The 22,636-nt window shown below is 39.6% G+C and overlaps 6 protein-coding genes across 13 annotated transcripts; 3 read left to right on the top strand and 3 right to left on the bottom strand.

Moving 5' to 3' along the window:
• Positions 1-1,484: 1,484 nt before the first annotated feature.
• Positions 1,485-4,766, top strand: LOC105689075. 3 transcript variants are annotated; one of them, XM_012405842.3, is made up of 4 exons: positions 1,485-1,640; positions 2,340-2,617; positions 3,012-4,149; positions 4,295-4,766. In XM_012405842.3, exons 1-4 carry the CDS (start codon positions 1,566-1,568, stop codon positions 4,535-4,537), a joined length of 1,734 nt encoding a protein of 577 aa, XP_012261265.3. In that variant the 5' UTR covers positions 1,485-1,565; the 3' UTR covers positions 4,538-4,766. The 3 variants fall into 3 exon arrangements, with proteins under 3 accessions (XP_012261265.3, XP_012261259.2, XP_048510918.1); XM_012405836.3 differs by lacking the exon at positions 1,485-1,640 and adding an exon at positions 1,862-1,882; XM_048654961.1 differs by lacking the exon at positions 1,485-1,640 and having other exon boundaries at positions 2,123-2,617.
• On the bottom strand, positions 4,643-8,017 carry LOC105689091 (cellular tumor antigen p53). The gene is made up of 3 exons (XM_012405854.3): positions 7,444-8,017; positions 7,006-7,207; positions 4,643-6,263 (listed from the first exon to the last, which is right to left on the bottom strand). Exons 1-3 carry the CDS (start codon positions 7,536-7,538, stop codon positions 5,550-5,552), a joined length of 1,011 nt encoding a protein of 336 aa, XP_012261277.2. The 5' UTR covers positions 7,539-8,017; the 3' UTR covers positions 4,643-5,549.
• A 15-nt stretch (positions 8,018-8,032) lies between these two features.
• On the top strand, positions 8,033-11,448 carry LOC105689105 (serine protease snake-like). Of its 3 annotated transcripts, none has more exons than XM_048654977.1 (5): positions 8,033-8,054; positions 9,172-9,594; positions 9,730-10,009; positions 10,111-10,361; positions 10,485-11,448. In XM_048654977.1, the coding sequence occupies exons 2-5, from the start codon at positions 9,252-9,254 to the stop codon at positions 10,823-10,825; spliced, it is 1,215 nt and encodes a 404-aa protein (XP_048510934.1). In that variant the 5' UTR covers positions 8,033-8,054; positions 9,172-9,251; the 3' UTR covers positions 10,826-11,448. The 3 variants fall into 3 exon arrangements, with proteins under 3 accessions (XP_048510934.1, XP_048510938.1, XP_012261302.2); XM_048654981.1 differs by lacking the exon at positions 8,033-8,054 and adding an exon at positions 8,263-8,450; XM_012405879.3 differs by lacking the exon at positions 8,033-8,054 and adding an exon at positions 8,457-8,920.
• On the bottom strand, positions 11,001-13,649 carry LOC105689113 (palmitoyltransferase ZDHHC16B). Of its 3 annotated transcripts, XR_002305828.2 has the most exons (7): positions 13,103-13,649; positions 12,882-13,024; positions 12,455-12,764; positions 12,177-12,367; positions 11,777-12,087; positions 11,503-11,714; positions 11,001-11,407 (listed from the first exon to the last, which is right to left on the bottom strand). XR_002305828.2 is itself a non-coding variant. In XM_012405893.3 (6 exons), exons 1-6 carry the CDS (start codon positions 13,147-13,149, stop codon positions 11,624-11,626), a joined length of 1,098 nt encoding a protein of 365 aa, XP_012261316.2. In that variant the 5' UTR covers positions 13,150-13,649; the 3' UTR covers positions 11,001-11,623. The 3 variants fall into 3 exon arrangements, 2 of the variants coding, with proteins under 2 accessions (XP_012261316.2, XP_020709459.2); XM_012405893.3 differs by having other exon boundaries at positions 11,001-11,714; positions 12,882-13,029; XM_020853800.2 differs by having other exon boundaries at positions 11,001-11,714.
• A 147-nt stretch (positions 13,650-13,796) lies between these two features.
• Positions 13,797-22,381, bottom strand: LOC105688388 (Kv channel-interacting protein 2-like). 2 transcript variants are annotated; one of them, XM_012404656.3, is made up of 5 exons: positions 21,844-22,381; positions 15,904-16,131; positions 15,742-15,812; positions 15,420-15,638; positions 13,797-15,349 (listed from the first exon to the last, which is right to left on the bottom strand). In XM_012404656.3, exons 1-5 carry the CDS (start codon positions 22,010-22,012, stop codon positions 15,239-15,241), a joined length of 798 nt encoding a protein of 265 aa, XP_012260079.1. In that variant the 5' UTR covers positions 22,013-22,381; the 3' UTR covers positions 13,797-15,238. The 2 variants fall into 2 exon arrangements, with proteins under 2 accessions (XP_012260079.1, XP_012260087.1); XM_012404664.3 differs by lacking the exon at positions 21,844-22,381 and adding an exon at positions 16,981-18,467.
• Positions 18,099-21,726, top strand: LOC105688374. Its single transcript, XM_012404622.3, has 4 exons — positions 18,099-18,312; positions 18,498-18,710; positions 18,827-21,148; positions 21,241-21,726. The coding sequence occupies exons 1-4, from the start codon at positions 18,226-18,228 to the stop codon at positions 21,322-21,324; spliced, it is 2,706 nt and encodes a 901-aa protein (XP_012260045.2). The 5' UTR covers positions 18,099-18,225; the 3' UTR covers positions 21,325-21,726.
• Positions 22,382-22,636: the final 255 nt, after the last annotated feature.

Raw genomic sequence — 22,636 nt, 5'->3', positions numbered from 1 at the left:
CGACTCGAGGCGGGGAGGGCGTTTAATTATAGGTATGTATGTGTACCTGTCACATAGCTATCTGACATATTATGTTATCGATATATTTCATTTGCACGCGGATCTATAGTGATTAATTAATCATGCGAAACTCTTATTCACGCTATTCGGAATCCGCTGGCTGTGTATAATGCTTAATCGGCGATCACCCCAAGTTAATAGCAAGAAACTTTGACATGTCATTACTGTTCACGTGATGCTGAATATCTTACACAATAAAATATCCGGTATCTCATCTCGGAACGGGTACAGAAAACTTTTCTGGAAATCGATAGCACAGAATGAAGTTGAATTTTCAAGTCTTAACAATTTAGTCAAGAGAATTCAACGAATTTTTGTTATTGATCAGATATGAATTGTTTCGCAACCGTGACCTCGTTATAACCGACTAAGTTCATTGATTAACAGAGAATTGAGCAACCAGGAAATCCGTACATCTCAGTATGTTTGTGTCAGTGATGTCTTCTGAGATGAAAATCATACCTACGCTAGGCCACCCGCATAATTCGAATACCATGTTCCCTAGATTCAATAAAAATGAAATTTGCATAATGAGACACTGATTCGTCGGAATGATGAATTAATGATGAAATGAAAAACCAAATAGATGTTTGAAGATGTGTTGGTTGAAAGAAGAAAAATTCAATCTGTCCGGATAATTGTTGCATATTCACCCTTACTTGCGCCTTTTGATAGGCAGGCTGATATACAACAAAACGTGCAGCTCACGAACCGCGTTATGATACGAGTATCCGTAAAAAGTTAACTCTAGCTCAGGAATAATCATATCCGATAAAAGAGCAAACAAGTCGGTGGCCGTAGATCGTTCGGATCGATTCCAGGAAGAAAAAACCGTTCTGCCCGGAGGGCGGAGTGGCGATCACATTTTTGGATCTATATTAAGTCATGGTACCAGGAAAAACTTTGAAATACTTCTCAACAGGTATACTAAAATTCGCGGTACTGCGACAATTAATGAAATCATAGAAATTACTAATCGATGATGATCCACTGATCAAACGATCCCCCTGTTCCGATGGCATGCCCTGGCATCACACTTCTCTGGGTCAGACTGTAGTACTTGGTTTCGTTATACTATTCAGCTTTAGAAGCTTTTCTAATTCAACTACATTCGAAGGCCTCGTTTGTACATTTCTTAACATTGAAAAAGACAATTAGCACACTTAAAAATGGAGGATGGATTACAATACATCTATCAAGGACAAAAATTCGAAATAGAACAAATAGTCTATAAATCCAAGAAAAAGGATCGAGAAACAAAAAATCTAAATGAAAGAAAGAAAGAAAGAAAGAAACGAACAAATCCACCGATAGCGATCGTCGACTGAACTCGTCATAAATGCGACGCCAATTTGAATAACGACTAAATTAGTCAGGTTCCTGGTTCGATACGGAGCTATAAGTATAGCTGTTTAATCTCTAGTATATATGAATATGTGCTCAGTTCACTAATGGCAAACTAGCCCGCATGCATTCTTGGACGTTGCTAACATTCCGATCAGGGGATGCGGAAAGCGATTTCAACTTGCGCCCGGCCGGAAGGTAGAACGCGTAGCCTTCAATTGAAAACTAAGGTCGAGGTAAGTTAGATTTCTCATAAGTAGGTGAAGGCGAGCAACCTCCGCAACTTTTACTTACCGATATTGCATATGACTATATACTCCCAAAGACTGACACTGTGGTAATTCCTATAGGTTCGTATAGTTGTTAACGTATTCTTGCTTCTAACAGTTGGCCCTTTGCTTTCGCGCACGATATTACGGGTGCGAGTCATTATTCGCTTCAGCAGTTTCAGTGTTACGTATAATTCATTTAATATCAGGTAAGCGCAGGAAATTACGGCGAAGGTTACCATAACGTGTGCATCGATGGATCGGCTTTTAAAATTACGTCTTAAAAATTAAATTGATATCCTAAGATGTCGTATTGTTGAAAAAAAATGCGAATATCATATACGTGCACGCGGGAGCAAGCGCTTGAAAATAAAGATGTCCTATAGATCGGTGGAAAAAGTTAAATGCCGCATTTTAGTGTTTACAAAACTAAGTAAAGCTGGTAATGTCAATTTAATTAGCGTTGTTTTATGACGCACGAAAAAATGAATGTGTTTGAACGAGCTCCTAGCTAGTCCAAGCTTGGAATTCGTCCGAGTTCGTGGCACGCAACAAACAAATATATCTATTAGAGTTCAAACCGCGAGTGTAAAGAATATTGATGAATCAAAAAATTGTGTGCAGTTTGAGTTCAGGTTTGAAAAAAATTTCAAAATGTTCTTGCAGAGGAGTGTTTCGACATCTGAACTTTTGGCCGAGGCTGCGGGTGTAAGGATAACAATGACCGCTCCCGCGGAACATGACGTGGATATTATTTACATAAAATCATCGTCAAGAGAAAAGGTTGTCCTGCCCGTTGACGTCACGGAAAATGACGGCAGGGCTCCTGGGTGCGAAAAAGAGAAGAAGTCCTGCGGGTTCCATTTGACGCGTTCAAAGTGGGACCCGTATCCGTGGGTGGGCTTTGTCGAGCCAGGAAGCATCGCTCACGAAGCCGGTTTGAGGTGAGAAGTGATTAAACCTTAACTTATTTCCGTTCCTCTTTACGATCGCGGTTGATCGATCTTCTGACGTCACAGAAAAGTAAGAGAAGACGCAGGTATTAAGTATTTGAACGCACAGGGTTTTCGTTAATATACTAGTTATTTTCCTTATCATCGCTGCTTTCCTGGAAGCACCTATTCACGGTGACGTTTGTACTCCGGTTATACGTAACATCCGAAAAGGATGAACTGCGAAATACGTAGATACGTGTATGCGGCAATGTACAGACCCCAGAAGACGGTACATTGACTTTTGCTACATTTTGAGACTTCCCGTCCAACGTTGACGTAGTATGAAAATTTAGTAATAATCAATAATTATGAAATACCGAAAACCTCTCATGTTCTCGACCAGGGCCGGTGACTGTCTGCTCGAAGTTTGCGGCCGCGACGTCGTTGGTCTCCGTGTCAAGGAAATAGCGACCTTGATACAAAACCGAGCAAAACGCTCCATAGATCTTGAAGTATGGCGTAGTCCCGAGGTCATTACCGCCTCTTCAACGACCGAAGAATTCCCTGACGATGACCTCGCAGTAAACGGAGTGAAGAACTGCGATCCAGGCGTGGCTCTTCAGGGTCCGCTACCAGAAGTTGCTCGAAAATTAGCTAACGCTGTTTCCGGTACCGTCAAAGCCCTGGAGTGTCCGATTTGTTTGGAAAGCGCAGCTCCTCCTGTATCCCAATGTGTCCACGGTCACATCTTGTGTTCAGGATGCAGATCCAGAACCGACAGATGCCCGGTATGCCGAGTTCGTTTGGGACAAGGCAGATGCCTTTTGGCGGATAAGGTCCACGGTACTTTACGGGAGGCTTTCGAGCTTGGTAACGGCGAATCTCATCTGGGAGAGAAATTATTTGGTCGGTTAAAACGTGGGGGTGGAAAAACGGGAGTTGGGGATAACAAGGACGTTAGAACAGGAGCTAGACACTTACTGGCGAGGCTTTTCCTCGGGGTCGGCGTTGAGCGATCGATGGAGAACAAAGCTGCATCCGCCGAAAATTTATCCGTCATAGTAAACGACGAGGAACATAAGAATTCGGGTGGGACTTCGAGAAGACTGATAGCCAAGCGTCTCGGAGAACTTAGTTCCAGCGATCGCGCTAAGTCGGCAAGCACTGGAGAACTCGCGAACCCTGTGATTATTCGCGGTCTTGACAACGAACTGAGAGATTTTCCAAGCTCTTCTAATCCAGATGTTACCTTTGAAAGAGGCGCAAGGGGAACGGGCAGTCTTCTCAGTGTACCACAAACTCCGACCTGGGGTGGTTCCACGGAATCAATTTCCAACGCCTTTGTTCGATGTCCTTTGGCACAGAATACGAGATGCACGGAGCTCGTCACCCCGGGTTTTCTTCTCGAACATCTTGGTACGGCTCATCAGGGGCCGCAAGTACATTTTTACAGCGGTACAGCCACTGTTTCCGTACCCACACCCCTGGGACCGGACGCTATTTACGTGTTGCACCATGCGGGGGAGATATTCATTTTCAAGGTCGGTATGAAAGTCATCCGGAATTGAATCAATCGATTATCCCAGAAAGATCTGAAATTCATACTCGTTCGAAGCGATGATCGATGTCCATCCAATCCATTCTCCGACGGTTGAATTATATTCATGTGTTTTCGCTTTTGCACAGTGCGACGAAGAATCTGCGTGGATAATCACTACCGGCGGTGGCAGTAGGCAATGGGATTGGTATTTGCGTGGATGGGGTGCAGATGGTACAGAAGTGAAGCTCCGGAGGAGCGTTGTGATCTTGGAAGAACACTCCCAGCAATTGACGCCTCAACAAACTGCCCCTCTTCCTAAGGCCCTTAATATAAGGACTATAGAAATCCAGCTGGTGGAATCTTGTCCAGGTGAAGTGGCTCGGATGTGAGACATGATCGAGATTACTGGAATCATTTTCCCGGTTGCATGACCTGACCCAACACTGCGTCACTCTGGTCGGTGTTAAAATGATGCCTTAAAATAACACACATCATTAAAAGGTACCAATATCTAGGTATTTATTAATTCAACATGTTACATAACGTTATCACATTGTAACATTTCATGTGAAAAGAGAGAATATAAAATAAAGATACATAATGTAGAAAATACAAGAATATCGTGCTTTTAATATGGCAGTAATTTTAACGTTCCGCAGGTTCAAGCGCTATCTCTATTATTCATAAGCCAAAGAAAATCGGTTATGATTAATCAAGATACGAGTTTTATCCAACGCAATAAGTCTTGTTGGATATCACTGGGTTCTATGGAATGCAAAATTTTGGTCAAGTTGCATTCTCTTTCCCATACCAGTGGGAACGATTATTCCGTAGAGTTGACCTAATGTCAAAGCTATTGTTATTGCTAAACGAACAAAATTAGACTTACGTGAATAATTATAACTAAACGAATAATTACGACAAGTAACAAAGATATAACTGGGATGCAAAGAATGCTAACAATAAGAGTAAAAATTTTTCAATGCACATTTGTGAGACAATTTCGTCAAATGGAATAAAAATGATGTTTTCACGTGAAGATGACTTCCTATGAAAACGATATCGAAAATATTTCAAAAGATTTACAATAGAACAAATCAATTCTGAGCATCGTTGCCAAAACAACTTAAGAAATTATTATTATTATTATGCGATTATGAGCGCACTTCTTATAATGTCAATTATCGTCAATGCCCAATAGTAAATTGCACTTAATGTGCAGTTAGAATTCAATATCAACTGCAACTTGGCGCTTCAAACTAATTCGACGAGAATGAATCTACAAACAATATCTCTTCCATTGCATTCTGCTTTTTGTTTGGTACGATGAGCTATAAAAATTAAGTTGGGCAACCCCGATTAGCCTATATTTTATAAATGATGAAGATTGTAACTTTCTTATTACATTGGCATGCGCACAATCTCTTCCATAAGAGGCTCGATGATATGGCGAGGTTCTCCACGCGCAATTGATCCAGCCATAGCATCAAACGCACATTCCCGGAGTTTTGAATAGTTATCGCGTCCATAGATTTTTACATTAAAGGTAAAAACGTTGGGGTCATCACAGAGCTTTTTATTTGGCATGAATTTCTTCCCTATGGCAAGTTTTCTCTTTCGAGAATGCGCAAGTTCCTTTAAGGGCCTTTCTTCCTTTTCCCTATCACGCTTTGGGCAGCTACAAATTCTTATCTGAAGCTTACGGCGCCCTAAAACCTCCCCAATTGAATTTTCTAAGGTGAAAATCACTTCTGTTGGCCGTCGATTAATTCCAGGACTGCAACTGTTCTTGCAGTGGCATACAAAATCCATTTGGATGTAATCAGACCCAGTTTGAGGAGTGCCAAGAGGTACAAGTACAGAGAAGTGACCATTTACTTCATGATAAGTGGCGTTTGTGTGCTTGCAGCTCAGAACGTGGCGCAGATGAGGCACATTTTGATTTGAAACTGCAATATGGTTGTGGCATCTAGTCACAGGTTCAGATCGGTGTGTCGCTGAGCAAAACGACATAACGGCTCGAACGAATAATCCAGGTATAGCAGGGAACCACTTGATGTAGATGGGAAGCGTCTTATCCATCTCGGTAAAGACCTTTTTCAGCTTCTGAGAGTACTGTAATTATGAAGGTGAAGTGAAAAGTAATGGATAGTGCGATTGACATGCAACAATTTTATCAACTAGTTAATAATTATGCAGTGTCAATAATGTGCACTGCACAACCAAGAACCACTTCATCAAATTTTGTGATAGACCACTTGTGAACCACATACTTATCACTGATATCGTCGGCAACATTTTAAGTCGCTTCATAAACCCAAAGGAGCACACAACCTGCTGATCTGAATCTCCGTATCCATTGACCACTATAACTTTGTTAGCTGTGTAGAGTTTTTCGTAGTTAATTATCATAGAGAAAAGAGCATGAAAGCATGCTTTGCCTAAGAAAATATAATTCCATTCGTTATCATCTTAGTCCCCATTTGCAATAACAGCTGCTATTATTTAAAAGATAACTCAGTTCGTGTGAATCAACAGATGTATCGTGTCAGCTGGATCGCCAAAATAGAAATTATTTTTCAATTCATTGTTAGTGTAGTATGTTGGTTGAAATTTGCAAAATCCACCCAACAATCATTAAATGTATTGACCAACAGGAGGCTTCTACCTCGAATGTTCGTCAACTTAAGTCATAATTCTATCGTTTATCCTGATTATCACGAGTCAGGGAAAAAATTTCTTTTACTTACATTCGAGTGATCGCAGAGAAATGTTTACATGCTCGTAATAATAATATATAAGACGTACAAGACAGTTCAAACAGAATTCAAGAGGTTGTAATCAATTCAAAACTTACAACATAAGTCTTTTGATCACCATTTTGAACTGGATCCAGTTGGAAGTTATATAATCCAGCAAACTCGTCGCTTGTTGGCATTTCAGCTGGCAGAATATGGTGTGGTAAGGACTGCGCTTGCAGTAATTCTTGCTCGTGACGAGTAATGTCACATTTTTCTTCACAATCAGCAAAGGAATCAACCAATCCAACAGGATTATTACTGCAAAAAAACAAAGCCTCGTTTTAGTTGTATGCAGATACACACCTTTGTAAAACGCATGTAAAAGTTACACCTTGATTTTTTTAACTCTGTGCAACGTGACGCTTAATTAATTTTTTCTTTTGTTTTTGTAATTTGAAACTGATCTCAAAAAATGCGAAATGAAAAACTAACTGTTAGAAACAACAACAGGCAGGTATTTCTAATCAGAGTTCAATTGCTCAAAACATACTTACAGAAGTTCAGAAACCAGTGAAGAATATGTTCCTTCACTCATTAAATTGCTCTCCTGAGAGCTGCTGAGCACTCCAAATGTGTGTTCGTTCGACATTGCGGTCACTGGTTTAGGTTACTTTACGCGTGCCTCCGCTTAGCACGCGTCAAAATAATTTAAAATCTTAAAAAACCAAAACTAATACATGAAAAACGAGTTGGACCACCTCTGAGCTACACCGCTACAATCGCCATTTTGTAAACGCGCCAAACTTGTGAAGTGCGGGGAAGGGGATGATGAGATGAGGGAAGAGCGCTGCTGCTTCTTTGTTTGAAAATGCAACAAGTGCATGCATGATGCGCAGCGATGGCGGCAACCAACCAATCACTGAACTCTATAGTGCAACCAACGCTCCATTGCACTGATCTTATATAATGTGATCCATTGCGCAGCTGCGATTACGCTCGTTTGTTTTCATAGATCCTAAATCATGGATCCACTTGTTGAATCCCTTACTAGGATGCTACCAGACTTGCAATGTGCATACGATATCAACCGGCAACCAGCGCGGGACACGATGAATAATCGCCGGCAAATATGTCTATCCATGCATATGTGATCTACCGAGAACAAGTACTTACCAATATGATTTTTGAAAAGCAAAGTATCTCGCAATGTGATACGATATAATTTCACCTACAGGCTTCCATTTCCTTCAATCTTTTATCCGGTAGAATACAACGTCAAATGTTTCCTTAACGAGCATTGTCGATCGCGAAATCACATTTAATCAGAGGTAATTCATTCACCTGTAGTTAATTAATGTCACGTGCCAGAGTACGAGTTTTCGAAAGTCAAATAGGAGGTTCATTAGTTATAACTGGTATTGCAAAAAGCCCAGATTGAATGGAATCTCTTTTAGAACGACATTCTTCCCCACTGCGGTGAATAAGTTGATAAATATTTGGAAGTTCCCTTCCCATTGCGAATTGCGAAGGCCAAAATCAGATACGCGTATCTCGCGATCAGGTGATGTTGCCATAAAATTAACGTGCCATACCGATATTGGTATTTTCATACTCGTCACGGGAACTACAGCGGTCATTTCAAATCCGGGAGGAAAATAATATTAATACAAGCTGAAGCGTTGAGTCGATACTTGAAGTGTCGCGTTATTCGGGACATACTTGTCAATGAGTCAGAAAAATTGCGTATATCAGACGCGTTAAATCTGCGAGTTGGCAGTCTGATCGGGTCGTGTATGTTGCGAACAGCTGCCCGCAGGAGTACGGTAGAACAGATCGGTTTAGCTCTTTCTAAACAGTAACCATAATTAACACGATTCAAACTCAAGCTCGTTCTTAACTATGAATACTTGAATTTTTGAATAACAATGAATATGGCGCTAGTATCTATCACTAATTGTTGCATCGTACTGATGACAGTTTCAAACTTGGTAGATATCACAATATCTAAGCCTGATTACGTCGTTTTAGAAGGTTATAAATTGTTTAGATATAATATTGTATAACTAATGAATGATTGTGGTAATCACGATCAGAGTAATCCTCATCAAAGAGTGAAATTTTTGAATTACCAGAAAATACCAATTTGTTGATTATATCATAGTTGAATTTTTGAGAACCAGATTAATTCAAGAATTTCCATCTATTTTTACCATTGATACCTTATTGATAGTAATTCCAATTTTTTACCACATTTCTTTATTTTTTTTATGCTTTCGTTGTAGAAAATTCATATCCGGAACATGGCGTACAATATGGGGCAAATGATCGAGAGCAGCTAACTTGGTACTCATATGATATTATCATGAACGGGAATTCGCGTCCAGCGAATTCCTTTTGGTCTAGTTCGAATCGGTATGTCGAGATTAAACCAACAGAGCAGGCCCAGGAAAATTCATGGGGTCAATATGCTGAGGTGAAAACAACAGAAAAGCCTTCAAATAATCCATGGATTGTTCACAAATGGGAAGAGAACAAGAAGACCACTAAAAGAGAACAAATCCGTGAAGTCGAACCCACTTCCTTGATAAGCAACATTGGGAACATTCCGATTGTTCCTGCGAATAGAAATAATAATGAAAATAATGATAGCACAGAATTTGGCTCATATTCAGAGACCAGAGAGCTCTCGAGATTGTCTGAAACCAGTAAGATTTGAAAAATGATAATAGTTTTTGAATTGTTAGAAATTATGACAATGCAAAAATCGTTTATAAATTCGTTAGATTAATATAAACAATATGGAGATACTGACAATTAATGTATCTTATGGATTCTTACAGAGTGCGAAGAATACGGTAGAGCAGTTGGCCGAAAAATTTGGGCTCTAGCTTTGGTCGGTACTAGACCACAAGGTGTGCCATTAAGTGCTGGGAATGGAAGGTGTGAGGGTCTTCACACTCCCCTTATTGTAGGTGGTACAAAGGCTCAACAAGGTGAATTTCCTCATATGGCAGCCCTTGGCTGGTTTAATGATAATAACGGCATCCAATACTTCTGCGGCGGTACGCTCATTTCGGAACACTGGGTTGTTACCGCAGCTCACTGTACTCATGGGCGGTTGTAAGTAAAATTTGATGGGGGTAACTTATTCGACCGAGAAAGGAATGAATATTTCGTAATGAAAATAGGGGTTTCATATTCTCACGTTGATGTTTCCACAGGGGGAGCCCATCTGTAGTACGTTTGGGGAGTCATGACTTGGCTGACAAAGCATTGGGCGAAGTTATCGAGATTAAGAGAATAATAAAACACAATTCCTACAAGCCTCCAGCTCTGTACGCAGACATAGCTCTTCTGGAATTGAAAAAGGATGTAAAATTCACAGACAATATCAGACCAGCCTGTCTCTATCAGGAATATGATGCTGCACCTGCTCAAGCTTTGGCTACAGGGTGGGGTATTACCGATATAGGTCAGTTGAGACACTTGGCTGCACAAGAATCAGTCAATTTGATGAGCGTTTTGATAGTTTAGGGCGTTTGCTAGTGTTGGTTTTAACCTGAGATAACGATTATCAATTTCTGTCCAATGCCAGGAGAAGATAGAAGTGAGCTATTGTTGAAGGCGCGATTGGATATACTGGATAATGTGCGCTGTGCGTTGCAGCACAACCGATCAGCTGCAGTTCCTCGTGGAGTTGTGCCCAGCATGATATGTGCAGGAGATGTAAGCGGCGGGTGGCATTCTGATACATGCCAAGGAGATTCAGGAGGCCCTCTTCAAATAATTCATCCAGAGATAACCTGCCTTTATCAGGTGGTAGGGATTACCAGCTTTGGCAAACTTTGTGCTCTACGCAATTCTCCTGGCGTCTACACCAGAATTTCACACTACCTCGACTGGATAGAAAAAATCGTTTGGCCAGCGGGGAAGTAAGAAGTCTATGGAAGTATCAAATGACCTTCAGGATTTGAATGGTGATCCTTTTTCAAATATTGAACTACAACTGCATGTATTTTTTGATTAGCAAACAATTATAAGAGTTTGCGCACCCACAGAATTGACAAGCAGTCTGGAAAATTATAGCAATGGCGACCATACCAAAAATGAATGATTGTATACGTGGTTGTTTTATTTGAAAAAAGTGTCAACATATTACATATTTACAGATATAGTATATCATGAGAAATGAGTGACAATACAGCGAAATAATGAACAAAGCAAAAACTACTAACAAATGACTACTTTACAAGTCTGGAAGATTGGGAGGGATGTACCGTGATTTGATTTCTTTTTCATTAAATCTTTCTCATGCTTTGAATCTTGTTGCAATGGCAGCATTTGTACAACTTACCAGAGTATTCGTTACTTTACTATGCCATATCAATGCTGATTTTGATGTTACGCTGCAGTTATTAGATATTCGCGCGACTTTTAGCTCGTTTTTTACAAGAGAGTCTCAACATTAGACGTTAACTATAATCTTACGCAATCTTGTTTGTGCACGTATTGTACCATCTGCAAGTTACGTGGTGATAAATAAAAATAAGTTAAGAAAATAAGACTGCATCACTATTCCTCGTATATTCTAGCCAAGTAGGACAACTTAATACCTTTTTGATGATGGTGTGGAACAAGCCATGCGTATTTTGACTAGAATATCAAATTTCGATCACCTTAGTGGACGAGATGATTCTTCTCAAGCAGGACCACAGTGTAGTCAGTCTGTAAGTGTCACGAGGGTTTTATATTGTGAAACGAATTCCACGTCAGGCCATCTCCATAGGGTCTGTGAGGTGATGGAAAAAGAATGTGCCACCAAGATCTACAGAACATAATGTAAGGAATTCATTGCTAGTCATGAAAAAGCATTCAGTGTTTCCCTACCTTCCATTAAGACCAAGAAATAATCTCCAATTTTCATTGGGCCCAAAATCATACGGGTTGCGATACTTCCAACCTTTAGCTTTGTATTTTTCTGATTCAGTTTTGTTTATTCGAGCTTCTATGCTAGTTTCTCCTTTAGTGATCAGCCCTGAATGCCACCAAGCTAATGCACCAAGAGCACCAAAAGTGCCTACACTGATCATAGCTGCATATATTATCGCTCTACGCTTCCACTCTTTAATTGTCATATCTGCAACTTGACGTCCGATTTCGTCCAATTCTTCACTGCTCAAATGATCCAAATTTTCTGTCTGAGAATACATTAAAATACACAGATAAATAGAACTCCACATTAGGTATGGATAGTACGGAAGTATTATGAATTGATTATCATACTAACCATTGGGATGATGACAGAATTGTTCACGCGCACAGGATGTCCTTCCAGATCAGGATCATGTTCTGGAAAAAATTCTTGATAGGCAATCTCTACTCCAAAGATCATGATGAATAAAATTCCGACTACTGTGAATACCATGTATTGAAAGAAATATCTGTGGTTGTAGTGTCCAACACAGTTATTGAGCCAAGCTAAAATTTTATTAAGGAAGCATACTATAACATTGGCGTTGAAAGTCATTTTCAAAAAGGTATACTTAATAAATATCATAAGGATACGGCAATGGTGATCCATTTTTAGAACGCATTTGTTGCATACTGAGCAATGATGCGTTCTAGGTGGTTTTGGCTTGATACACTTTTTGCAAATACTAACAGCCTCTGGAATCAATTCACCTTGCGGGGGATAGCCGGCACAAACGGTGACACCCATGTAATAATGGAAGCTCACATTGAGTAATAACCAATTTCCTATTATCACCAATGCTATAGTCATTGCAGGACTTTTTTGCCACCAATAGGGTAGCCCTATCCAATAGGCGATTACGACGATGGATGCAGTCAACAGGGTCACCATTACTACGAACAACTATTTACCTTTTATTAGTATATCTCGTTATAACTATCAAATTAATTGGGTCGTGGAATTCCATAAATGTATAGAATTGTTTCTCATGTACGATCAATGAGAAGTATATATACTCACAGGGCCGAGCCAAGCAGCAAAATTGTCGACAAACCAAAACATGGGTTCCATTAAAACATCGCATACATATCCCCAGTCCAAAAAGTGGTTGTAAAATAAAGACTTGACAACTATTTGAAATTTAAACCAATTTCGTTTGATGCCTAACCTGGAAATTGAGAGATGGAGAAAATGGACAGATTCGGCTCGTTTTTGGTTAAATCAATATCTTTGATACATACTTGACAGCCCTTGGGGCGCCAGTAAGAGACCAGCGTAGGTTTGACATATTTTTTCACTTAAAACAATGCTACAATATAGCATTTAAATAAGCGTCGACAACTGCCATTATACCTCACGCGCTGCGGGTCATCCACCGACTCACAATCAGCTGATAAACTTTTTCACTGGTCAAAAAGTGCACACGGATTGTGAGTGTGGTTTCATGTCTCTCTTTCCCGAGAGAAAGATAAGGACGGAGAGCACTACACTACAAAGGGTCCCTACACTACACCAGTTTTGGCCCAGTGAAAAAGGACATTAAGAAAGTCACGAAATTCTTTTTGAAATTTGCATTCCAGCGTCCGGAATGAAAACCGAGGTATATTCACTTCATTTTTGATATGCTGTTTCTTACAATTAAAAGAAGGGCGTATTCCACATAATGTCTTCTAGATAAATGATTCTTCATCTACGTATTTTGATAACACTTTACACTTTGACAAAAATTTCAATGGACCAATTAGTGTAGTATATGTATGTTCTCACCTTCAATAATGTATGCTGAAGTAGCCAGTATAGTGCACAGGTCACCTTACTATTGGATAGGGGTTGTTTTCATTTATCTTCCATAAACAGAACAGAATGAACAGGTGATAATCACGTATAATGAACAGTCTTGGTAATTTTTTTAACATATTCGACAACAATATGCAATTATGATTGGTAACCAACTATTTATTAGTCGGAATGGTACAGTTTATGAACAAAACTCATGTTGTTAATTACCGATGCAATAGCATATGGACAGGTCTATGCGTGTACTCCATACTTCTTTTAACGAGTTATTAGATTTATGAAAATATTCAAAATTAGATCATTTGTTTTATCGGTGCATAATTGATTACCATGTGTGAATCATTATGAGAAAGTTCGGAAATATCTACGATACATGGTCCGTGATTTTTTCAGCAGAACATATTGCTATTGTCGAACGTATCATCGAACTTTTTTTTCATGAATAGAGTTATAGAATTAGAGTCTGTTCTACTAAAAGTGTAGAGATTTATTTCAATGCGTTAATAATATAATCAACGACCGAGCTTAACGAGGTATAAAGGTATTTGATTTAACAATTATACAGTAATATTGCTAACTTTTTTATATGTATATCATAGAATTTGAATAGATTTGTCAAATATGATTGTAAGCCTAATATATATGCTTGTGAGTTAATAACTATATATATAATATATTATATGTATATTTTAATGAATTAAATAGTAGTAAGGTACGGGAGAATCACACGAGGCCCTGCCAAAGAAGGCAGCTTGTTTGGTCAATGCTAATTGTAAGTCTAAGATGTTCTAAACAATTTCTAACTGTCCTATTTTTTGCTGCTATATCATCACTATACTATATATAAGTCTACCATATCCAAATAGAGCTCTATCGTATCATTATTAATAATACCTAAAAAACTGGTGCCTCATAAGTTAGAACATTTTCAAAGTTCATTGATGCATAAGTATCAATATACCTATTATATACCTATTTACGTAAGTATTTGTATGTAACATTCCTGAAATTTGGGATTCATTGTCAGCAATATGATTAAAAAAAAAGACGCATTTCCTGCAATATACATATTGGGGGTAACGAGTTGGTAACAGGAAAAATGACTGAAATTGCATTATTTTTTTTATCGAATGCTGGTAATGCGTCTTGTTAGAACTCCGAAAGTTTGATGATAAAAGTTTAGAATTCGGAATAGGGGAATGAAGCCATTATCATAATATAGGCGTTATGTAAGAGATTTGTAACATTAGTAATACTGGAATCACGCAATCGCATATCTGAAAGACTGGGTATAGTAAAATATTTGTGATGAGCATTCAATAAATCTTCTGCAATGTCGATGATTTCATACTTCGTGAAATCGATCAGCTGTTTGCAATTTAGAAAATCAATTGATATCAGACTTACAGAATGATACTAGACGATGCAAATATTCGATTGCTGCCATGGTCATTGCCAAAAAATCAGCGGCTTGCAGCATTTGCATCGCAAGCGAATCTGTACAGAAATTTGCATCAAATGATAAACATTATCTCGCGGTTACTGAGCATACGACAGGATCAAAAAGGGTAAAAATAATTTCACAACACTGTGTCTAGAGTATCCAAGCTACGTAAGAGTTGCTCGTCTTTAGAACACCACTGGACCAATTCTTCAATCGTCACAACTCCGTCCTTATTTGTGTCCATCAGCTAGCAAAATAATTTATCAAAAAATATGAACTAACTTATTCATATGTATCATTGATATAGTAGAACTTACATGAAATATACGTTCGACATGCTCACGTGCGGCCATTTGAGGCTCGGCACATTGGGGTTGGGTGTATCTTCCCAGCATTTCATAAATTGAACCAACTACATCCAGCATTTCGTCTTTACTTATTAACCCGTCTCCATCAAGATCATAGAGACCAAACACCCATTGAAGTTTTTCCTCCACTGAGCCTCTAGACACTTTTGATAGAATGGACAGAAACTCCTGTAATCAACACATAGTCAAAATTTCTAGGTGTTTTTAAGGATCCACTGACCACAGAATAACTATGCATCTATTTACGTATAGGTGTATATGTAAAGTTTACCTCAAAGCTAATTTTTCCAGACTGTTTACGTTTCATCGTGTTGAATACGTAGTGAGCATATTGGCTTGCATCTGAAAATATTACACAAAACTCGGTGTAAATTCTGATTTTGAATCCTGACTTGAAATGTCGAAAATTTTGGGTAAACTTCATGAAGGCTACCTCCTTGGGGGAAGAATTGGGAAAAGATTTGCTTGAAGGCTTCTTCATCCACAAGACCTGTGGGACATTCTTGTTTGAATCCTCTGTAGATTAGCTGGATTTCTTTCCGTGAAAATCTCGTTGTCGCAGCTAGAGTCGTTAATTCTTCAGGCCTATGACGCCCCCCAAGAGTCAGAGCACCACCCCCGGTACTTGCTAATACTCCAGTTAGTTCCTCTAGTTCATCCTCTGTAAGAAAATTACGCAAACATAATTGCATACGAATTCTGGACCTTGAATCATCGTTGAGAAAATTAAAAAAAAAGCGCTACAAAATTTCGACTCTATTATCTATCAGTACATCCAATTATCTATCATTTAAATCTCCACGCGTTGGAAGTATGATAATGAAAGACGCATTTCTGTAGATTCACGTCCCATCCGTCCTTGGATAGAAGTGCATGGTTTTCAGGGATCTGTGTCCTAAAAAGCTTTTGTTTTCGTAAGTGCACCGGTAGAACTTTTTTTTGTTCTACCCTATGTGTAGGTATTTCTCTACAATATCCGCGTAAAGTAGTAAATGCGCCTATACAGCAGCTCGTGTGGTGAGGTCCCGGGCATCCGGGGTTTCCATGGTAACTTATATGTATACTTATAAGTATACAGCGTTACACAGACGCAATTCTTAACTCGCTGCTAATAGGACGATTTACATCTGGCAAGTAATTTGAGAGCAGCTTCTGAACGCGAGATACGGTGCAGAATTATGAAAACAATTTTAAGATTGACTCTATAATTCTACTGAATAATGCTGCCAAAATGTTATAATGCATAATACGTCCGTTGTTTACATTCGGGCATAGGTACAGGTAAACCTATACCTATATATTTCTCTTCGCCAGTTACATTATTCACCTGATGATTCTGGAGCGACTATAGGTGGGTATAGGTACGGCGGTCTGTTATTAATAAACGTGTATACTATACTGTGAGTAGAACTTCCAGATTATAGTGAAATTATTGACTGAATATAAGCTGCTCTGACGAAGGACGAGGTACGAAAGGTACTCGAGGTGTGAAAATTGAGGAGACACTTACTTTTATCTCCACGGCTCTTTCGGGCTTTCATCCTTTCCCGATTTACCACTCGATAATCTCAGTATGACTGGTATAACTTGTTCCGTGGATTCTCGTTTATTCAAATGATTATTTTATTCTTTTAGTTCAAAGTATGTACAAGCGTATAATATAAATTATAAAAAAATCATGCGCCTTATTGAGAAGTTTGCGCAGAAAATCTTCCAATGAAAAAAATATCACCAGCCCGCCTTGCTGAGACTATATGAACTCTGTTCCGCAGGTGACGCACTGAGTATAGGCTGCCACAACGAAAACTGTAGAACTCAACGCGAAAACCAACATCTCCGCGCAAACTCAATACATAATATAATACTCGACTACCTTATATAAGGCATGGTCATGTATTACATACTTATACCCTTTGCTTCATGTACCCTTTCAATTATTTCTAATTCAGCAACTCGTGTGCGGGACTTATTGTTCTCTTTATCAACACCAACTATTCAAGCATTTAAGGAAAATGATAATGGATGTCCTCGTTCTGGCTCAATGTTATGAGATTTATGAAACCCCCGAAATATTATAGAAGAAAGGCTTCTCCTCAGCAAATTATGGTGTGCAGAGGAAAATGATATCACATGCGGTTCACTAATTATTCTCTCATTACATAAACCGACACTTGAGACGGCATTACCTGTCTTAGGAGTTTAATAAAATTATATACCTGGTAATATAGGGGTGGCAAATTAAAAAAAAATAATTCTTATCGAGTGCACCGCTTCTCACTAACAATTGCAGCACAAACGAATCTCACGTTACACGTGCGATATCACTTTATCGATTAATTCATCAAAATTTCAGTCCTATATCGTGACCCTACCAGAATCTCGAATAGCTAAATATAATACCCGAATTATCCCATTTATTTATAGCAATTAACTACAGATCCCGGACCCAATTAATTTAGCCTGGGGAACATTCATATGAATCGAACGCTAGAAATGCGATAAGCGCGGTTAAATTTTAATTTCGGATTATGGGTATGTGAGCGTGAACCGCTTGAAGTTCGTACTTAATAAAAGTTAAATACGATCGTACCTAAAGGTGAGACGTTAATCCCTGTACGTACACAATACTCGGGTGTGTACTGCAAATCGTACAAAGCAGACGATTTCCCCCAATGTAGCCACCCTAGCCATATTCCAGAATCGTGTAAATTCGTCGATGAACTCTACGGTTAATAATTTGTGCGAAAAATAAAAGATGAGTGGAAGTGCAGATATCTCTAATCTATCTTACAAGGAACTGCAAGCGTTAGCCTTGAGATATAGAGTTCCTGGTAACATTAAGGTAATTATTTTGAACAAATTTAAGTGCAAACCAGTGCTGGTTTTACTCATGTATCATGTCACGTTGAATTGCGTATACCTGACGATAATACGTTGGGGCACATGGCATTCGGGAAGGATCAAATCGCATTTATTGATTGTGAAATTAACCGATCAATTGTGATAATCGTTTATGCATCACCGCAGAAACAACTTCTCGTTGAAGTCCTTCAAGCCGCAAGGCGAGGAAATGACCAAGAAGTGATAAAAATACTGACCGATTTGAGACAGACTCGAAAGAAGAGGATACGCAAGAGCAAACCTGCCAAATTGAGCCTATCTTCAACGCCTATCCAGAGCCCTACTTATGACATGGCCGATGATTATCACTCCGCTCAACATCGTCTGCCTTATCAATGGGTAAGACGGAGGCGTCGCGTAACGCCACTCGTATTAAAAAAATGTGCAAATTTCAGTAAAAAAAATGAATAAAACATCGTTTGAATTAAAATAAGCCATTACACTTCTACTCGCAGGTCGCAGCAGAGGAGGAAATACCGAATAGACAATTGGAGGATGGCAATCGCGTTCCTCAGTACGAAGAATTTCGGGAATTTTTACTACGTCGTATCCAGAGAGACTACCAAACCTATAATACAAATAACAACGAAAGGATTGGTCCCAGCAATCCCGGTGGCATAATTGATCTCAGGAACGAAGCGGACGCTGTGAGATTCGATTCGGATCCAGCTGAGCTCAGGACGAACCTTATCCCGGTCAACAATTTCGAAGTGACTCAGCCTTACTCTGAACAATTAGCGCACAATGTTGCATCGTTCGATTATCAAATCCTCGAAGATCCGAACGGGAACGCACACGCGTCTATTTTACTCAGGCGGATGCTTCAGGCGCCGGTTGGAGCCGATTTGGGGGAAATCGCGAGTCCCGATCAACTCGGTCAAAATTGTAGAATTTGGGAGACCGAGCACCAGAGTCAGAACAACCTACTTGATAATTCCGATACCCTGTCAGCTAATTCGGAGGTAAATGAAAACGATGTGGATAACTGGCCGATCGGTACGGAATATTATAGATTTGTGAACAACGTCCGGGATCAGTTAGTCCTGAATCCCGTTGGGGGGAATCTTCAGAACGATCGAAACCTCAACGAAGCGACAGCAGGGCAGTTTTGCAACGTGCTTACCGACGGAAATCCTATACAATATCAGCTACTTTACACTAATCAAACGCCTGATCTTCATCAGGGGAACGAACAGCAGCAATGGGGAACCGCGTCTACGCTCGACAATGGGCATCAAGAAACGTTTATCGATCAAAAACTCAAAGTTCACGGATCTAAAATCTTCCCAGAGACTCATTATTACGATGGAATCAACGCGACTAATTACGCGACTCCCTGCAGGCCTGTCGAAACGGATAATCCGCTGCATCAACATTATCCCATCGAAGATGCGTCGGTGTATTCGATAAATCAAAACGGTGGCTTCGATGGGAACAACTGCGCGGCGTCAACGCCTGGTTCGGATGTTAAATTTTACCAAAATTTGAATGACAATACCGTAAGACCATCGGAGCGTGAAAATTCAACTGTCACGAATTCTTGCGCACCTCAACATCACGCGCAGAGACAAATAAACGATGGAAACAATTACGGCTTCGTCAGACCTCCGATTCACCAATCGACAAATTATTGCAGCAATCCTGTAACTTGCGAACTATTGCAACACGAAACCGAGTCTGCTTCGCCCGGTGTTATTTCAGGGATATCTAATCCCAGTTCATCGATGCAGCACTTCCCATTCGCCGCCCAGTACCACCAGGCACCCCCTCCAGCTCATAGATATTCCGAGAATTCGGTCCTTCCGAATTCTTGTAACACCCCAATGCCAAGCTGGGTCCAAGGGACGGTTCATACGCAACCTCCGAACATCGAGAGACCCGGCAATATCATAAATCGTCAAACTGCTCTCGGTCATCAGTACAATTCCACGATTCAAAAATCCAATCATCCTGCGGTGAGCCAGCAAACGCACAATTTCGATCTTACAGAGAATGGCAACAGGGGTGTGACGGCAAAGTCCGTCGGGATTCAGCAGGAAGAGGAAATGAATTACAATAACACGACGGTGCAATCCGCCAATAACACACCGACGATCGTACCGGAGTTGGAACCTTTTTGGCCTTCGCAACAAACCTCGGGCAATACGACGAACCATTACCTCGAGAATATATTGAATTTGAATTCCTACGGGTACATCGATTACTCGAGGATTGATCAGACCTCTTGCATTTATTGTTACGCAGCGCCGATCGTAACACCCCAGAGATTATATTCCGCCAAATCATCCTGTTCGCAGAAGCGACGATTCGTAGCCGAATTTAGACAGCATTCATTTTCGCCCTACTGGTTACTCTATGACGACACTATGACCGGTATGCGAATGTCGAGACACGTTAAGGGTGTCGATTATAGAACGAAGAAATCTGACGAATCCACCGATTCGTTGAAAGATACGACAGCAGAGGAAATGTTGAAGAAAACTACCGATCTCTCTGAAAGCACTGAACCGGATAAAAAAATGCTACCCGAAACTGTTCCTTTGGATTTGGAATTCCGAGCAGATGAGAAGCAATTGACGACTACAGACGCAACGGTTGTTGTAGAGCAAAGCGCAACTCCAGCCGATCGATACCGTGCAAACGAAAAAGTTACTACATCTGATTCAAACTCTGAACTGGAACACAAATCTGCAGGTGCTACCTTATTCAGCGGGACCAATAACGATCAAGATGCAACACTGCAAGGTTCATCGCTAAATTCGAACCTGCAGGAAAACGTAGGTTCTTTGAAAGCTCTATAATATTTAGCGGAGTACAATTGTGTTATAATTTTTTTTTTGTTTTTTTTTTTTTTTCTATCGATTTGCAGAGAAACTGTGTCGAACAAATTCTGGATGGAAATGACCGGCCTACAGTGATAGAGTCTTTCCAAAATTATTCATCGAATGGATAGGTCATGCGGTTCTCAGCTATAATTTTTTTTACAAATTTTTCCAAGTCAGTCGAAATACCGAACTGAAGGCGATAAGAATTATTTTTGTTTTTCATTTTTATAAAATATATTGTTTCATACAGTAAAAAAATACACACACTACATATACGCACCTCAAGCGTATAAATCTCAAACACTATACCTTGTAAAGGTAGAAAATGTTGGTTCTATATTGTTAAAGTACAAAGAAAATTAGTTTATGTTATAGTTTTGCAGATAAGCTCTACACGTAACACATTTATACCGAGCTTATTACTGAACTGTTTTATTTGAAATCTTAAATATTTCTTCTTCCGAGATCGAGAAGAACAAGTGTAGCTACCACAACACCTACATCTTTGCGAGTCAAAGAACAAAAAACAAATCATGTATTTTTTCTATCATAACTTAAGAATAAATAAAATTATAAATCATTACATACTATTTTTCCGAGTGGAAAAAATGAATTTTTTGGCTTTCCGTCGACCAGCGTGAACTTGCCTGGTATTCCTTCGGCTTTGAATTGAGATCGTAGGTAGTTCAGGACTCGAACTGGCATAGATTCTCTTCGTCGTGATTTGTAGATAATTTCGCTATCCGGGGTAGTACCTCTGGAGGTCCCTGCCCTACTGGACGAACTTCCTGACGGAGTCACGTGAACGCTGTACATTTTTGATTTTTACAAGTTTTTTTTTTGTTTTTTTTTAGTCACTTTTTACCAACGCTTCAAAAGGGCGATAGCCAATCTATGATAGAAATAGACTTTTACGTGAGGATATACTGTAATTTAAAGTAGGGAGTGCAGCGACGTCTGAAAGAAATATGACCGAGTGACTGACTGACTTGATTCTACTGAAATCTGCTTGCAGCTGGTGTGACTCCCAACTCCCTCCGCAATTAAAAACAGAGATATATGCGAGGCATGCATGCATAGGTGTGCACACATGTAAAGCTGTACACACATTCGAATAAAGTGCGCTGCATTAACCCTTGAGTTAATGAGATCCTCCAAACGTGCGGGACTAATTATTGCGCTCGCAGTAGCCATCATTGCAGTTTTGCGTTACGTTGTTTTGTAATTTTTATTTTTGCTTTGCCCCTCAAATATTGCAAAATCGAAAATTCAAAGTGGAGAATCTTATCAGCGCAAAAGAATTTGACTGTTCATCCGATAATTTCTGTCGGAGAGCATTAAATGTTCTGAAAGTTTACTGTGAGAGGGTGGTAAAAACAATGAGGATCCATTATCGAACCACAAAATTTTGGAAATTTTAGCATATAGAACGTCGATGTA

This window comes from Athalia rosae, chromosome 1, assembly GCF_917208135.1.
Source record: "Athalia rosae chromosome 1, iyAthRosa1.1, whole genome shotgun sequence".
Lineage (NCBI taxonomy): Eukaryota > Metazoa > Arthropoda > Insecta > Hymenoptera > Athaliidae > Athalia > Athalia rosae.
Note: the sequence above shows the minus strand (reverse complement) of the source record. Positions and strands in the feature narration are given on the sequence as shown.

Coding starts and splice junctions, on each gene's coding strand:
- LOC105689105 (XM_012405879.3), top strand. CDS start 8,815: ATGAATATGGCGCTAGTATCTATCACTAATTGTTGCATCGTACTGATG. Junction 8,921..9,171: donor TGATTACGTCGTTTTAGAAG/GTTATAAATTGT, acceptor CTTTCGTTGTAG/AAAATTCATATCCGGAACAT. Junction 10,010..10,110: donor CACTGTACTCATGGGCGGTT/GTAAGTAAAATT, acceptor ATGTTTCCACAG/GGGGAGCCCATCTGTAGTAC.
- LOC105689075 (XM_048654961.1), top strand. CDS start 2,163: ATGTGTTTGAACGAGCTCCTAGCTAGTCCAAGCTTGGAATTCGTCCGA. Junction 2,618..3,011: donor GCTCACGAAGCCGGTTTGAG/GTGAGAAGTGAT, acceptor GTTCTCGACCAG/GGCCGGTGACTGTCTGCTCG. Junction 4,150..4,294: donor GGGAGATATTCATTTTCAAG/GTCGGTATGAAA, acceptor GCTTTTGCACAG/TGCGACGAAGAATCTGCGTG.
- LOC105689113 (XM_020853800.2), bottom strand. CDS start 13,184: ATGCTATATTGTAGCATTGTTTTAAGTGAAAAAATATGTCAAACCTAC. Junction 13,025..13,102: donor GGCGCCCCAAGGGCTGTCAA/GTATGTATCAAA, acceptor TTTCCAGGTTAG/GCATCAAACGAAATTGGTTT. Junction 12,088..12,176: donor ATTCTGTCATCATCCCAATG/GTTAGTATGATA, acceptor ATGTATTCTCAG/ACAGAAAATTTGGATCATTT.
- LOC105688388 (XM_012404656.3), bottom strand. CDS start 22,012: ATGTACAGCGTTCACGTGACTCCGTCAGGAAGTTCGTCCAGTAGGGCA. Junction 16,132..21,843: donor CAAAGCCGAAGGAATACCAG/GCAAGTTCACGC, acceptor ATTTTCTTACAG/AGGATGAACTAGAGGAACTA. Junction 15,813..15,903: donor CCAATTCTTCCCCCAAGGAG/GTAGCCTTCATG, acceptor TAATATTTTCAG/ATGCAAGCCAATATGCTCAC.
- LOC105688374 (XM_012404622.3), top strand. CDS start 18,226: ATGAGTGGAAGTGCAGATATCTCTAATCTATCTTACAAGGAACTGCAA. Junction 18,711..18,826: donor ATCGTCTGCCTTATCAATGG/GTAAGACGGAGG, acceptor TTCTACTCGCAG/GTCGCAGCAGAGGAGGAAAT. Junction 21,149..21,240: donor ATTCGAACCTGCAGGAAAAC/GTAGGTTCTTTG, acceptor ATCGATTTGCAG/AGAAACTGTGTCGAACAAAT.
- LOC105689091 (XM_012405854.3), bottom strand. CDS start 7,538: ATGTCGAACGAACACACATTTGGAGTGCTCAGCAGCTCTCAGGAGAGC. Junction 7,208..7,443: donor TCACTGGTTTCTGAACTTCT/GTAAGTATGTTT, acceptor GTTTTTTTGCAG/TAATAATCCTGTTGGATTGG. Junction 6,264..7,005: donor GTGATCAAAAGACTTATGTT/GTAAGTTTTGAA, acceptor TCATAATTACAG/TACTCTCAGAAGCTGAAAAA.